This window comes from Ursus arctos, unplaced genomic scaffold (genome assembly GCF_023065955.2).
Source record: "Ursus arctos isolate Adak ecotype North America unplaced genomic scaffold, UrsArc2.0 scaffold_21, whole genome shotgun sequence".
In the NCBI taxonomy this organism is placed as follows: Eukaryota; Metazoa; Chordata; class Mammalia; order Carnivora; family Ursidae; genus Ursus; species Ursus arctos.
Window position 1 is genome coordinate 43,646,250 of NW_026622886.1, and position 17,155 is coordinate 43,663,404.

Below are 17,155 nucleotides of genomic sequence, written 5' to 3' on the forward strand. Positions count from 1 at the left end.
CATATATGTACATCTTCTTTGAAGAAATGTTTATCAAATCATTTGCCTATTTTTATTTATTTATTTATCTCCTTTTGCCCACTTTTAAATTGGGTTGTCTTTTGATTAAGTTGTCAGGATAAAAATTCCTTATCAAATATCTTCTCTCATGCTATAGGCTGTCTTTTCACTTACTTGATACTGTCCTCTGGGATACAATGGTTTTTAATGTTGATGAAGTCCAATTTATCTATTTTTTCTTTTTGTACGTATTCTCTTGGTGTCATATCTAAGAAAGTACTGCATAAAGGTCTTTGGTTTTGAATATAAAAATAATATATTATTTTTAAAAGTCTTATGTCATTAAGGGCACCTGGGTAGCTCAGTCGGTTAAGGGTTGGACTCTTGATTACGGCTTGGGTCTTGATCTTGGGGTTGTGAGTTTGAGCTCCATGTTGGGCTCCACACTGGGTGTGGAGCCTACTTTGTAAAAGAAAAATTTCTGGGGCACCTGGGTGGCTCAGTTAAGCATCTGCCTTTGGATCAGGTTTTGATTCCGGGGTCCCAGGATCGAGCCCTGCATTGGGCTCCTTGCTCAGCAGGGAGTCTGCTTCCCCCCTCTCCCTCTGCTCCTCCACTCATGCTTGCTCTCACTCAGTCTCTCAAATAAATAAAATAAAATAAAAATAAAAATAAAATCTTAAAAAAAATTCTTGTCATTAAATTATATACACATATATCTATAAAATCACACATCTATCTGTATACACTATCTATAAAATCTGTAAAATCATATAAACAAACATACCCACATCTCGCAAAACAATTAAAAATTCAGACTCTGGTAGTCCATAGGCATTAGATGGCTCTTCTAAAACAGTGTATAAACTTCCACATGGACAAAATTCCATAATAAGTACTTTATGTCTTGTTGTTGTCTGGAAAAAAAAAAAATCACTGATTGGGACTCAATATAAAAAATAAGTTTTTATTATACGCTAGTACTTATCTGATTTCACTTAAAATGTAGAATATACTACAATTATGAACGCACTGTGAATTGCTTTATCTGGGATTTGTTAAATATATATTGACTATACTTATATAATGATTAACATCTTCTAAATTCCTACTGGATTTGTTTTTGAAGATGATCAAACCACAATGAAAGCTGGCTAAATCTGAAATAGAAAATCACTGCTACATTGTTATAATGGTTCTTTAAAAATTACTTTAGTACATTTAGGACATTAATCTTTTAACGGATCTTTTAAAACACTTGAAATTCTCATGACAAGTACTTTTACTTCAAGGAATGGAGTGCTAGCCTTAAACACAAATAGATGGCAGAACAGCTGAGTGGTCCCTCACATAGCAAAGTTCTAGTCTGCTGATTTGCATTTGAGCTGCTGATTTGTTTCAAACCTTTTAATATATCATTGATTATAAGCTACACCATCAATTTAATAACAGCTTTATAGGGAAAAAGAAATACTACCAAATTACATATACACACTGATTATAAGATATAAGCCCATTTCAGGAACTTGAAAATGTGATTATGAGTCTTAAAATCCAGTATTCATCTGCAATTTTTTTGTAGTCATCTTCCCTTTATAATTTTTTCTGCATATCCCCAAAACACTTTTATTTTAAAGATTTTATTTGAGAGAGAAACAGAGAGCATGAGGGGGGGAAGGTCAGAGGGAGAAGCAGAGAGAGAGAGCACAAGAGGGGGGAGGGTCAGAGGGAGAAGCAGACTCCCTACTAAGCAGGGAGCCCAATGTGGGACTTGAGCCTGGGACTCCGGGATCATGACCTAAGCCGAAGGCAGTAGCTTAACCAACTGAGCCACCCAGGTGACTCCTAAAACACTTTTATAAACTATTTATTTACTTTTTAAAAGATTTTATTTATTTATTTGACAGGGGAGGGGAGAGAGGGAAAGAGCACAAATTGGGGGGAGGGGCAGAGGGAGAAGCAGACTCCTCACTGAGCAGGGAGCCCGACACAGGGCTCAATCCCAGGCCCCCGAGATTATGACCCGAGTTGAAGGCAGCCACTTAACCAACTGAGTCACCCAGGTGTCCCCTTTTATAAACTATTTTAAATTTCTCTGCTATTGTGTAGTTATAAAAAGAGAGAAATAACTTTAAAAGAAAAGACTGTTGTTTTTAAATAACGAAATCATATGTTCATTGTTGAAAATTTGGGAAATACTCATAATTCCATCACCCAGAGATAATTATGCTAATATTTTGGTGCATTTCCTTTCAGTTTTTTTCCTATATATCAAATCACATAAGAGATACACAACATTATTTGCACATAATAATACCGTATATTTAAGATCACACTGCATATATATTTTTAATCCTGTTTTTCTCAAATAACATTATACATAAGCATGTTCTCAGGTGATTAAAATTTTGGTAAAATCTCTTTTCATGACTGCTTAACTACTGTGTAGTGAAGAATAAATTTTACCCCAAGAGAGGTCAGGCCTTTGTCTGCCCTTGGCTACTAAGGGGTGATTACTAGGCATCCAGAGTATCTTGTCTGCTAGAAGCGTCTTTCTTTGAATGGGAGCTTTGACCACGTAACAGTCAAATAATGTGATTTATGATGGAGGTTTTAGGACGTGCATGTCCACCTCAATTCCCAAAGCAAATGAAGACCAAAGGTATTAGTCTGAACCTCTGGAAAGGGCTAAAGACCATGCAGGCAGTATGTGATTGAGTCCCAACACAAACTCTAGACACCAAGGCTCAGGTGAGTTTCTGAGGCTGGCAATATTCTGTGCTACTGTCATACATCAGTGCCAGGAGGGGAACATACCTATGAGGACAAGGAAGATCCATGTTTGGAATCCTCCTATATTCTGTCCAAGAATTTCTTCCTCTGACCAGTTCTAATCTGTATTCTTTTGCTATAATAAAACTGTTAAGTATAGTGCTTACCTGAGTACTGTAAGTCATTCAACATTCTATTTTTTTTTTTTTTGAGATCTTATTTATTTAGAGAGTGAGCGCGTGAGCACGTGAGCAGGGGGGAGGGGCAGAGGAAAAGGGAAAGAATCCCAAGCAGAGCGCGAAGGCCAACGTGGGACTCAGTCCCAGGATCCTAAGATCATGACCTGAGCTGAAATCAAGAGCTGGACACTTAACTGAGCCACCCAGGTGTCCCAAGTCATTCAACATTCTAGCAAATTAAATCTGGGGACAGTCATGGGGAGCCCCAAATTTGTAGCCAGCTGGTCTGATGTGATGGTAGCCCTAGGGGACTTCTGAACTTGCAGTAGTGTCTGAATAAGTCTTGTGGGGACTGTTCTCTTTGTGCTGTATGCCAAACTCTTCTGCAGCAGGCATCAGAAGTCTCGAACAAAGTTGGCAGTCTGGAGGGCTACTCTTAACCTCGAGCGTAACAAACTGTATATCCATCACATATTCTAACTTATTTAACCATTCTTTATTATAAACAGGGCAGCAATGAACATCTTTGTGCGTAGAACTGTAATTTACATTTCTGATTAGTTCCTAAGAAGTACTCACTAAAAATAAAATCACTATTATAAGGAATATAAACTGCCAAATTATTACTCAAAAGGTGTGATTTGGAGGGGCCTGGGTGGCTCAGTCATTAAGCATCTGCCTTCGGCTCAGGGCGTGATCCCAGGGTCCTAGGCTCCTCCGCTGGGAGCCTGCTTCTTCCTCTCCCACTCCCCCTGCTTGTGTTCCCTCTCTCACTGGCTGTCTCTCTCTCTGTCAAATAAATAAATAAAATCTTTAAAAAAAAGAAAAAGGTGTGATTTGGTTATTCATGTCTAAAGGGTTTAAACTAAATTTCTACTTCCATTATTTCTAGATAATTTTCCAAATGACATTCTTCTTTTCACTGTTTCTCCCTAAAGTCAACTATACCTTCTACATACCATATTAACATACCATGTATGTATGAAGCATAGGTATGCTTCATATACTGCACTAATTTCTGGGTTCCGAGAATTTTTATTCTTTTACAAAGTCTTTTTTGTATTATTTGACTTGCTCCTTTAATAATTATGTCAATTTAACTTCACCTAGTTTTTATTTGTAGTAAAAATACTGGTAATCATATTCTTTACTCTTATTTCTTAAACTACTTCTCCTGACTCCATAATACTTTATTTCCACTGTTTTATCTCTTCAAGAATCTTTGAGGACAAAAACCAAAACAAAACAAAAAACAAAAGAAAGAATCTTTGAGGACAGAATATCTGGTTATATGAGCTCTAATTTTCACCATTTAAAAAACCTCATCATTTATAAAATAATTTTTTGTATTAGGTCATTTCTCTTGGATTGCAATAATTACAATAAACATGACAAGATCAACTGAAGCTTGACTACTTACCTCCTCTTCAATAGCAAATAATTTGACAATATTTTTGTGATTGAGTTTCTTCAACACTTCGAATTCTCTCATTTGAACATCCACTGGACGAAGGAAGCTTATGTTATTAAATACTTTGATAGCAAATAAGTCACCGGTTTTCTAAAAAAAAGAGAGAGAAAGGTTTTATTCATTTATAATACTATTAAGAAGATTAAAAGGTACTGTTAGAACAAGCTATAGCAATTTATCTTTCTTACAGAACACCCAAATATTTTTAAGCATAGGTAACTGTACTAGAACTCTTGAATTCTTTTTAAAGCTAAAATCAATCAGTCAGCTGCTCCAAATTTCTCTCAGGTTACATGCTTCAGAATGAAGAAAAGGCTATTTTCTTTCATATTAAAAAGCTTCCAGGGGTGCCTGGCTGGCTTAGTCGGTAAAGCATGGGACTCTTGATCTCAGGGTCGTGATTCAAGCCCCACACTGGGCTTATGGCCTACTTAAAAATAAATACATAAAGGTAAAAAAAAAAAAAAAGCTTCCATTATGATACATGAGGCAAAGACAGTCATTTACATATATAAAGAGCTCTAGGGGCGCCTGGGTGGCTCAGTCCCGCATGGGGCTCCTCCGCTGGGAGCCTGCTTCTTCCTCTCCCACTCCCCCTGCTTGTGTTCCCTCTCTTGCTGGCTGTCTCTATCTCTGTCAAATAAATAAATAAAATCTTAAAAAAAAAAAAAAAAAGAAGAGCTCTAATAATACCAAATGTGAAAAGCATATTTTAGATAACAAAGTGGAATTCAGAAGGGTTTCTCCAAGGCCTGATAATTTAAAAACTAAACAAAACAGGAAAAGAGAGACTGAAAACTATACTCCACGTATGAAATTTCATTAAGAAGCTCAAAATAGGGACACCTGGGTGGCTTAGTCGGTGAAGCGTCTGCCTTCAGCTCGGTCATGATCCTGCGGTCCTGGGATCGAGTCCGCCTTGGCTTCCTTGCTCTGCAGGGAGCCTGCTTCTCCCTCTGCCTGCTCTGCCTATAGTCTCTCCCTACTTGTGTGCTCTCTCTCTCTCTGACAAATAAATAAATAAAATCCTAAAAAAAAAAGCTGCTCAAAGTAATGAAATTAACTGTTAAACATTCCAGAGCACCTGGGTGGCTGAAGTCAGTTAAGTGTCCAACTCTTGGTTTCAGCCCAGGTCACAATCTCATGGGTCATGGAATCAAGCCCCACATCAGGCTCCATGCTCTGTGGGGAGTCTGCTTAGAGATTCTCTCCCTCTGACTCTCCCCTCAGTTGCACATGTGCGTGCACACTCTCTCTCTCAAAACAAATTAATAAAATCTTAAAAAAAAAAAAAAGAAAAAAGAAAAAAGAAAAAAGAAAAGGGGCACCTGGGTGGCTCATTCAGTTAAGTGTCTGCCTTTGACTCGGGTCATGATCCTGGGGTCCTGCGATCAAGACCCATGTTGGGCTCCGTGCTCAGCGGGGAGCTTACTTCTCCTTCTCCCTTCGCCTTTCTGCCTGCTTGTGCGTACACTCTGTCTCACTCTCTCTGTCAAATAAATAAATAAAATCTTAAAAAAAAGAAAGAAAGAAAAAAGAAACGTTCCCGAGCTGCAATACTGTGTGTAGATGTGCATATGGAAGTGGGAGCTCCAGTCGGTTGGGTTCAAGTAGCCTGTCCTCATTGGACGGCATCACTGCTGCCTTGGACACCTGTCTGCGACTTCACCTAGATGACTAGGGCAGACTGTTTCTTTTTTTTTTTATTTTTTAATTTTTATTTATTTATTTATTTTTAAAGATTTATTTATTTATTAGAGAGAGACAGCCAGTGAGAGAGGGAACACAAGCAGGGGGAGTGGGAGAGGAAGAAGCAGACTCCTGGCGGAGGAGCCTGATGTGGGGCTCGATCCCGGAACGCCAGGATCATGCCCTGAGCCGAAGGCAGATGTTTAACGACTGCGCCACCCAGGCGCCCCAGACTGTTTCTTTATAGAGCCTTCTCTTAGAGGATCAAAGACACTTCCTCTTCTCTCGGGATGTACCTGCAGCACCCCACTCTCACTCTCTCATGGCATTCTGAAGTAGATTGCACAGAAAATTACAGTGCACGGCTGTAGCTGGGAGGGACTCTTAGAGTTACAAATATATGTTTAATTTCAGGTAAACGTTACCTTCTTATGTTCTTCATATTAACTTTATTTGAAGCCTTGCTTCCAGACCCTCCCCCCTCCTTCCAGTCATTCTAGTTGGCAAGCCTCTCCATGGTGGTCAGTCCGGATTCTTTGAGTTTAATCTTACTTTTCCCACAACCCAAGGTTGAACTTCCTTGGAGCAAGTGGAAAGATCATTTGGGGTTCAAGCACCACCTGCCTAAAGATATTTCATGGCTGCCTGTCTGTCAGGATCTCTGTGCTGTGCCTGCTTTGATGCCCTCTCTGTAGCTTTCCATACAGCCATGATCACCTCAGTGATCTTTTTTCTTAGTTGGAATCTCATGATCTTTTTCTCACTTCTGAATCTCATGATCTTTTTTAAAACCATTTAACTGCTTCACAACCTCTCTTCAAGATCACCATTTGAAGACCACCATCTATGTGACGTGATCACACCTCCCTCACTCTTGCCTACCACCCATTTTCAGATAATATGAAAATAAAATAACAACCAAACCACAGTTTAATTACACCATTTTTCCATTTGTTCAACCAGAGTAAGAACACTGTTTAAATCTATACCACCCAACATATACCACCAAGATTTTTCTTGAGAATACTTGTAATTCCAACTTAATCTAAAATTAGGAGAATTCTAACAGAGGAATAACCGGGGAAAATAATACAATGTTGCAAAATGCCCGTGATCAAGGCTAGCATTTTCCAAATTTTTGTAGTCTACATCATACCTGTGAGATTACTGGCATATCTGTGGGAATATACTGTTTTCCTTTTGTTCAACTGCACAGTCACCTGTCATTCACTGTCCCTAAGTCAAAGCATAGATGAGTAATATTTACATGTATATATATATAGTTGACCCTTGAACAGTGTGAGGGTTAGGGGTGCCGACCCTCTGCTAAGTCAAAAATCTACATTTAACTTTGACTCTCCAAAAATTTAACTACTAATAGCCTATTGTTGATTGTCAGCCTTACCGAGAACATAAACAATTGATTAACATATATTTTGTATGTTATGTGTATTCTTATAATAAAGTAAGCCAGAAAAGAAAATGTTATTAAGAAACCATAAGGAAGACAAAATATATTTACAGTACTATCCTGTATTTATTGAAGACAAAATTCACATATAAGTGGACCCGCACACTTCAAACCCATGTTGTTCAAGGGTTAAATGTATACAAATAGGCAAATCAACACATCCTTCCTACAGCTCTCTTCCCTTTAACTTCACCATGATTATCACACACATACCACTCATCACATACACTAGTAACTAAAACAACTGAATGAGAAAGAGACAGATTAAGAAAGTAATAAACTTTGAATAACAAATTGTAAATTTGGAAACTGGGTCATTCTAGGGAGTAACAGAAAAAGGTTTAACTAATATCATGGTTAAAAATCGTTAAACAGGGGCGCCTGGGTGCCACAGCGGTTGAGCGTCTGCCTTCGGCTCAGGGCGTGATCCCGGCGATCTGGGATCGAGCCCCACATCAGGCTCCTCCGCTATGAGCCTGCTTCTTCCTCTCCCACTCCCCCTGCTTGTGTTCCCTCTCTCGCTGGCTGTCTCTATCTCTGTCAAATAAATACATAAAATCTTTGAAAAAAAAAATCGTTAAACAGTTATTAAGGGCAAGCAGGATTTTTTGGATATAGTCCTAAACCTCTGAAATTGATCACTGAGAACAAACATGGTTTCTCAAAATATATCCCTGGGAAGAATATTAGGGACTGAATACTAAACTGACTCTTCATCATCCTTTAAGTAAATTCCCATGACTCTCAAATCCTTATTTTAGGCTTTCTGATTATATTGGATAAAATACATTTCCGTTTCCTTTGAAGAAGAACTTCAGGTTATCTTAGCGTGGTCTGATCTGTCCTCATTCATTCTTTTATTCCACAAACATTTGCAGAATGCCTACTATATGTAGGAACTTAAATGAAGGACACCGAGTATCTAAGTAAGGAAAGAGGACCAGAATATATGAAATATGGCTCATCTAATTTCTGTCACTACTGACTACCTATCACTCCATCAGTTTCCAATTTACGTCCCTTCCAACACCAACTAAACCCAACACTCTTTGTGGGAAGGAACTGCACACTATTGGCAATTATGTTTACTAGATCTATCACTGTGCCTGTCACATACCAAGTGATTATTAACGTCTGTTAATTTGGGTCACAGGAAGAGTCAGATGTGGTCTCAATGCTAAATCTTGTGTCACCACCATTTTCTCTTTCTTGGCACAGGGCACAAAACAAAAACAATTTCTAGGACAGGAATATCCAAAGTTGACCAAAGGGACTTGATAAAGGACCCAAAGACCATAACAAATTGAATCAAGGGCTCAGAACCTGTGGACAATTCTGGAATCAGAGGGGAAAAAGGCTAAAAGCTCCATGACACTTCTGATTCATTTTCTAGGAACCAGAGGCTGTTTACAGTCATCATCTCTCCCCAGAGGAAACAGCCCCTCCCCTCTGAATGCTTATCTTATTGTTTCTGACAGAACTGATTGGCAATCACAAGGCTACAGGAAAACATGAAGGAAAACATGAAACGCCTTCTTACTAAAATATTTAAAGCTCTTGTTTCTGAAAATCAGAATTTAAAAGGCTCTGAATACCATTTCGCTCAAAAAAAAAAATTTACAGGGCTGAAAAATTAGTGGATTATTTGCATTATAAAAGAATTTTTTCTCTATTTTTCCAGCTTCCTTCCCAGAATAGAAACTTAAATGATCTTTAATTTCATCCTCCAATATAGAATCTGACAGAAAATCTTTTTGGTTCTTGACGTGCCTCCAAGATTAGCCCTTTTATTCTATTCTCACTTCCACTAACAAGTTCTGTTTACCTCATACCTTTTAAGTGCGGGCTCCTTGCTGATAATCTCATTTTATTCCAATCTACCTTGCAGGATGCGGTTTACTGGGACATGAAGCTGTAGTATAGCATATCAGAATCATCTGTGGATTCCCCTCAAACTATACCTCTGCCTTCCCACACTCCTCCCTCATCTGTAGCCCACCCCAATGCACTGCCACACGGAACTTCTCTACTGGTGACATCACTGGCTACCATAGGAGGAGTAAGCTTGGGGAAAGAATCAAAAGTCACACCACTTACCTTCCTAGTCCCTTTTTTAAGTCAATCTCCTTTTTTTCCTCCACTCCCAACACATAACCTCTGCCACCACTGGGTAGATACCACTAACTCTGACACAAGTTAGACTTGAACCACAAAAACAGGAACTCTCTTTAGACAGTATAAGCAAAAACATCAAGTCACACGTTTTAGTCCAAGTGTGCTTCTCAAAAGAGAACATATACAGTGAAAAAAAGCCTTCACAGTTTTCTCTGAACCAACCTTGTGCCTTCCACGAAAGACATTTGCAGTAGCTCCTTGGCCTAAAATATCCGATAAAAGCCACAGATGATTAGACGTGCTCTGCATCTCGGCTTGGTCAGATCTTTCTGTTCAACTAAGAAAGAAGAAAACATTTGCATGTTTGTTTTCAGGGAACAATACATTTAAGGAACAAATGTTAGCTATATTTAGTCCCTAGTAAGATCACCACTTAGTTATTGCTAAACTGAAGTGTACAATCTAATGTAAAAATCCAAGTTTCCAACAATATTAAAGACTAAAATGCCATGTGGGCTCTGAAAAAATATTAACCAATGACATCTTATATATTCACTTTCACTTATCACAGGGCTACAGAAATATTTATTTCCCTTCTAATTTTATCTTTCTCAGTGAGAGTGATACTGGCCACTTCTTCAAATGTTTTGAAAGATTAGTCAATGATGAATTATAAAGTGTTTTAAAGTAGTAATGTAAAATATAACAAATATAGAAAAGAATTGCTTTGTTCCTTTAAGGGCAGGGCTACCCTAATGAAAACAACTGTTGCCGTGGCATAGCATTTCCATAAGGTAAAATTTCATCTGCACAGTGCCTGACAATCATAATGGAAAGGTGCACAATTTTTTATTCCTGAAAGGTAAATAACTCTTCCAAAATTAAGGATAATTTGTCCAATCTCCAAGTATATAAATATACACATATTAAGTGTATATTACCAAGTCTTAAAAAACAAGCAAGTGGAGGCTATGATGTAATAAGTAAAATCCCTGTGCCTTCTGCTCAATTTTGCTGCAAACCTAAAACTGTTCTGAAAAATAAAGTTGATTTAAGAAAAAAGCATCACCCCTATCTAGCCTTCTCCTTCAATACTGAAAAGTTGTATCACTATAAGGATATTAAAAATACTTGAGCTCCACATTGGAATAAAAATCAGTAGCATTAAATGGTAGTCTCACCATGCCACCTTAAACCTGCTGTGATACCAGATCAAAACATACTTGATATCCCTTTGTAGTACATTAGAACAGATGAGGTATTCAGTGACAAATTAATGACTATAATATTCCAATAAGGATTAGGTACATAAAGAATGGTCAATTTTCAACAATCATATATACTAAGATATATAATTTTACCACATATCTAATTTAGATAAAGAATGTTATATAAGCAATTTATTGGAAATAAGCAATAACAATAAGATCCACTTTTCCACAAGTGAGGAATACACATCTGACAGCTAAGGTTAATAATAATAAAATTCTCAACTGTCTTTTCAATATTTTCAAATACTTTTCAATAATGAAAAACCTTCCCTAATTACTGTAAGTAGGCTGAGATAACTGTAAATGTAAAAAGTGTCATTAGGTACCTACACGAACCTAGTGACTAATACATAAACACATTTATCAGCTAAGATATATGCTCTCTATATGAAGATAAGACTAGTTTCACGATGAGGGGAAATGTCTTTTGAAACTATCTTCCAATAAACCCACAATAACAGCATGCTAAAACATGACTCAGCACATCCACAGAGTGTTTGCTTTATAAATCTTCCCCAAATTTTGATACACTATACACTACAGGCAGGCACTCAACAAGTATGTTACTAGTGACTGCCTTAAGCCTACTTCCTCATACTGTCCAAAACGAAAGTTACTATTTGTCCATAGATGAAAGCAGGCTGATGACAGGCATATGGACGAAGTTCAAGGGTTTCTAAACTCTACCATTATGCTAATAATTCAGCGTTCTAGAGTGAGAAAAGTGGGTCTTTGGTTATGCACTGGACAATTCGGTAGACCTTGTTTTGAGGCCACCTACTGAAAACACCTGGGAAGCGGAATGGAAGGTAAACCCGTAAGCCATTTCCCAAAGGAAATGTTTGGGAATTCACATCGTATGTGTGTATACTAATAGACATCTTCTGCTTCCAGCTTCCGGTTAGTCAATCCCCGCCGTTTATCATCACTAAACCCTAACGAAACGTCTCTTGAATTATCTGAAAAATCAAGCCATTTAAACACTGCCGATCGTGTCAACGCTCATAAAGAGGGGTAGAAAGCGGTCAAACTCTAAGGAAAAGGGGGAATCCGTCTCTCCGGGGCAGCCAGGGCCCATACCCGGTAACGGGCACGTCCTCTTTCTTCGTGCCCAACGTCGCTATACGCTGACCCGGGAGGGCCCCGGTCAGAGGGCCGCCTAGGGGGCGAGGAGTGGAGATCGAAGGCACAGGGCCCGCGCGACCATTCCCACCGGGTTTCGGACGCCCCAGACCCCTGCGGGGCGGCGTCCACCCAGCCAAGGTCCCGGCAGGGCTCGGCCTCGGATCGTGCTGGGCTTCTCGGGTCTCCCGCCCCGCCCCCGCTCTGACTCAGCATCCCAATTTCCCACAGAGGGCGGGAGCGCTCCGCGCCGGCCCCTGTCGGCTTCGCTGCCCGTGCCCCGCGCGGCTCGGCCCCTCCGCCCGCGCCGCCCCACTTACCGTGCCTGGTCTCCGTCGCACCACCTCCAGCAGGCTCCCGCGGCCTCCTTAAGGCTCGGGACACTTCCGGCTTCGCAAGCCCTGGCCGGGGGCCACGTGACCGACGGCCGGCGCGCGCCGGCGCGCGTGCGCACGCCCGCCTGACCAGCCTCGGCCTCCGCTGCCTACCCTACCGCCAGGGTTCGTGCGGCGGCTGGTTTCCCGGTCGTCTCTAGCGAGAGGGCGGCGAGGCTGGGAGCTGTCTGGAATTCGACGTGGTCCACACCCTCTGCCTGTCCCTCTCTCACTGTAAGGGTGAAGCTAGGGAGCCCTGCGCAGTGAGCAGTTTCGAATTCCCAGAACTGCAAATCCCGCCCAGTCCTCGAGAGCCAATGGCAGAGTGCGGCGTGCGACGGTAATGGGAAAGACAGACATCGAACTCCTGATTGCAAACATTGTAATAGTCACAGGTGCGCAGAATGCTGGACACGTGCGAGGCTGTCACTGGGGAAAATCCTAGTCTGGAGGGATCTGTAATTGTTTTAAAGGCTATGTTGGCTACAGTGGAGTCCCGTGATCGCCTCAGAATAATCCAGACGTGAAATTCTTAATGTAAATAAGCTCATTTAATTCCTTTTTATTTACTTTTTTTTTTTTTTGGAGTTGTGGAGCGAGGAAGTCAGGAATTAAAGTTGTCTTAATTCCCTCTTTACACGGTATTTTGGAAAATGGCAATATTGGAGAACTTGACTGAAATCAGGTCCTGAAATATTCGTGCCGCCAAGATCTCCAGCAGCTGTTCCCTAGAGTGATCGCTTCTGCCCCACTGACTGCAGTGCAGCCTTTCTCAAAACATGGAGAGGTCCCAAAGACTCTGGCTGATTCAGGGCTAAACTTAGAGCAGGAAGAGGAAGAGTTCTTCCCAGTTGAGAACTACATCAACCAGGAATGAAATAGGAAACCAGAGGTTTTTGAATGGAACAAATTTGGGGTTGCAGTCCCAACTCTCCCCACCAAATACTGACTCTAAGCACGTTTCCCCCTCCCCAAAGTCTGTTATGTTCTATGTGCAATGGAGATAACAAAAGTCCACAGTAATGCGTTGTTACAAAGGAAGTGCCTTTATTAGACTTTTAAACAATGTTTGAATGGAACCATTTAATTAACCAATGTTAGATGGAACCGTTCTAACAACAAGTTGATCAGAAGTTTTATGGGAGAAAATGTAATTAGCTGAGCTAAAGGCTTAGATTCACATATTTACTAAATATTTACCATTGAGATACCACAGGTGTTTTCTTAAAGGTAGAGCTACTTGTGAACCAATTAATGTTAAGACTTTAAATAAACAGGCACAGAACTAGACCAGGCATCATAAAACCCTTGTTGTTTCGTAGTCAAGCCACACAAATCCGTCTTTTGCGTCAGTGACCTCACCTGTCAAGAGGTGAGATTCACTCTTGTGACAATTATTTGGGTGCTTGTTTTTGGAAACTAAATACAATACTAATAAGTAATTCATGATAAAGCAGAGTCTCCTAACTGCTATGGTACTCCCTAAATAAAGTGCACTTGGTAACTTCAGGGAAAGATGGGAATTATACATGACTATAGAACATGAAGTTTATCTTCTATTGCAGACTCTTAATTTCCATGTCTTGTTTTCTCTTGGCTCTGAACATATATGAAGCTTTTGAAGGGCTTTAAACAGGGAAAAAGGAGGTGTCATCTTTACATATATGAAGCTAATAGTACAGTGACCATAACAAATATGAAGTCTTTGTGCACAGACACTATAATAAGCTATGCTTAAATTCTTAGTTGTGAGGTAGCTACCATTATTTCCCCCATTTCACAGATGTGGAAATGGGTATGGAGAAATTATTTAACTTAAACTTAAAATCAGTGACTAGCAGAACTGTTATTTGAACCTACTTGAATCTGCAACCTGTCTTAGCTCTTAAGCAGTATGCTGACTGGTTAGTATACTTTGAAAAATTAGTGCTATTGCACTAGGTGCAATGATCTTTCCCACTGTACAGGGAAACTTATCAATGAAACACTCAAGCTTTCACATGCCTATTTTATTTTTATTTATTTATTTAGAGAGCACTTGTGAGCGAGCGAGGGTGGGGGGTAAGGGAGAGGGAGAGAGAATCTTCAGCAGGCTCCACACTCAGCCCAGAGCCTGACGTGGGACTCAATCCCATGACCCTGAGATCATGATCTGAGCCCAAATCAAGAGTAGGGTGCTTAACTGACAACCACCCAGGTATCCCCCCCCCTTTTTTTTGAGAAAAAATTTATTTTTTAAAGTAAGCTCTATGGGTGTGCCTGGGTGGCTCAGTTGGTTAAGTGCCTAATTTTGGCTCAGGTCATGATCTCAGGGTCCTGGGATCAGGTCCCGCATCGGGCCCTGCACTCAGCAGGGTCTGCTTATCCCTCTCCCACTGCCCCTACCCCTGCTCATGCTTTCTCTCTCAAATAAAATCTTAAAAAAAAAATAAGCTGTATGCCCAATGTGGGGCTTAAACTCATGACCCTGAGATCAAGAGTCCTATACTCTACCTGATTGAGCCAGCTAGATCCCCCTCACTTACCTATTCTTTTTTTTTTTTTTTAAAGATTGATTGATTGATTGATTTGACAGAGAGACAGGCAGCGAGAGAGGGAACACAAGCAGGGGGAGTGGGAGAAGAAGAAGCAGGCTCCCAGCGGAGGAGCCTGATGTGGGGCTCGATCCCGGAACTCCAGGATCACGCCCTGAGCCGAAGGCAGACGCTTAACGACTGCGCCACCCAGGCGCCCCATCACTTACCTATTCTTAAAAACATTTTTATTGAAATATATTTCATTTTTTTTTTTTTTTTTACAACTGACGGTTAATTTAGTTTAGTACTTTTATTCTATTACGATGTAAGGAAAATGTTTAAAATCACTACTGGAATTAACATCAAAAAAGATTTATGTATGCAATTTAGAATAGTTTTAGGGAGTTTATAGACCACTGAAGCCCATCATGAAAGCTTTAGGGGAACCACATGGGCCAAAGGTTAAAAAAAACCCTCCCCTAAAATTTTACTTGAGCTTTTAGAATTGAATCTTAAGTGACTGTAGTAATTTTATTCCTTCCTTCCTTCCTTTCTCCCTCTATCTTTAAATTCAATTAACATATAATGTATTCTTTGTTTCAGGGGTATAGGTCTGTGATTCATCAGTATAATACCCAGTGTTCATTACAACATATACCCTCCCCAATGACTGTAGTAACGTAATTCTGCTGTTCAGTTTATCCCTCCTTTCTTATTTTCCTAACACTACTTACTGATACTATTATTTTTCCTCTTGCTTGCTTGCAGAGTCATGGATAAAAACGGGGAAAAGTACTTCTAGTAACTAAATGGGCAGCTATTTCTAAGCATCAACACATAAGTACAGTGTCCTAAGTAAATCCAATAAAAGAGGGGAAAATTGGATTTTAAATTCTGTAATATATTGAAATAGGCGTTTTAAAGCATTTTAAAAAGAATCTAAGAGAACTAAGTTGCATGTAATCTTTTGGGAGCACAGATAAATCATCTATAAGCTTATATGTGCAATTCTTTAAATGGGAAATCAGGGAGAGATGAGAAAATAAGACTGAAGTATTTATAATAATAATGCCAAAAAAGACCTGGTAGATTTCACTACGTAAAATTTATTTTTATTTTATTTTTTTATAAAAAGTGTGTAACACCGGTACCTACTCTTAAATCAGTTAATTTATGAAACCATTCTCTTTTGTAGAACACACATTGGCATCGAAAGTTTAAAGAAATGTAATGGCTATCTACAAAACATTAGTTTTGAATTGTTGTATCCCCCCCATTTTTTGAGACGGCATACGTAAAAGAAAATTAAAATTTTCAAACATTTTATATTTAGCAATTGAAAAAAAAGTACACAGTTTTCTTGCTATGGTCTTTATAAAGGATTTAACGTTTCAAGTAAAAAAAAAAAAAGGTACTAGGATAACCGTGCTGTATCTTTTAACAGCATTTTTATACAGAACAATTTGAACTGGCATGCAAGCAACTTCTTTTGTTGTCACATACCTGTATTCAGAGAAAATTACACCCATTTTACAGAAAAATCCCAATACATATACTGCAATAAGCTTAAAGCAATGTTAAAAAGACCAGTGTGAATGGCACACAAAACCGCTTCTTTATAAATTAACTGGAATTCCTGACCATAAAGTCGGCGCAGGGAGATCCAGTCCTTAGGGCTTTGCTCTCTGGAAGAATACCTGTAAATAAAGTATTAGTACAATTAGTACTGATGTCAGAAGATACCACTTTTCACCTGAAGGATGGCTCCAAGTCAGTAAGTGCCAGTCACTCTTTTGTTAAATATAATCAATATTTAGAACATTTCACATATTGCATAAATCCACACATGGTACAAGAACTTTCTATTCTGGACAATTTGATAAAATCTGCAGATAACTTATGTTGACATTAGTTATCTAGTGTCACTAGTGAAAATATGGTTATTAACTCTAATGCGATGAGAATGCAAGTGGTCAGAGGAGAACATGCTCTTTATACCTTCTGTTGACTGGTACACTGTCATAGCTAACACTGGGAAATTAAATTTTGAGGAAGAAGAAATAAATCAAAGCTAAAGATAGCAGCTGTTTTCCTTTAAGGAATTTACCATTTATTTGACTATTAAAAAAACACTTGCAATTCAACATTTGAGACTATGAATGAATAAGCTAGATG

General features: G+C 39.3%; 2 protein-coding genes across 3 annotated transcripts in view; both read right to left on the reverse strand.

Annotated features, from left to right (window-relative positions):
• Nucleotides 1-12,750, reverse strand: part of TBK1 (TANK binding kinase 1) — a 41,278-nt gene extending 28,528 nt beyond the window's left edge. Inside the window, exons 1-4 of one of the 2 annotated variants that reach the window (XM_026500107.4) lie at nt 12,411-12,750; nt 9,920-10,034; nt 4,372-4,512; nt 788-917 (exon numbers count right to left, since the gene is read on the reverse strand). In XM_026500107.4, the coding sequence (XP_026355892.1) occupies nt 788-917; nt 4,372-4,512; nt 9,920-10,006 (358 nt within the window). In that variant the 5' untranslated portion in view covers nt 10,007-10,034; nt 12,411-12,750. Of the gene's footprint in view, nt 1-787; nt 918-4,371; nt 4,513-9,919; nt 10,035-12,410 lie in introns of those variants that run through there. The other variant, XM_044384641.3, reaches the window with a different exon arrangement.
• Nucleotides 12,751-16,066: 3,316 nt separating this feature from the next.
• XPOT (exportin for tRNA) overlaps nt 16,067-17,155 on the reverse strand; it is a 161,592-nt gene continuing 160,503 nt past the window's right edge. The window contains exon 27 of the mRNA XM_048218192.2: nt 16,067-16,677. Coding sequence (XP_048074149.1) covers nt 16,651-16,677 — 27 coding nt within the window. The 3' untranslated portion in view covers nt 16,067-16,650. The remainder of the gene's footprint in view (nt 16,678-17,155) is intronic.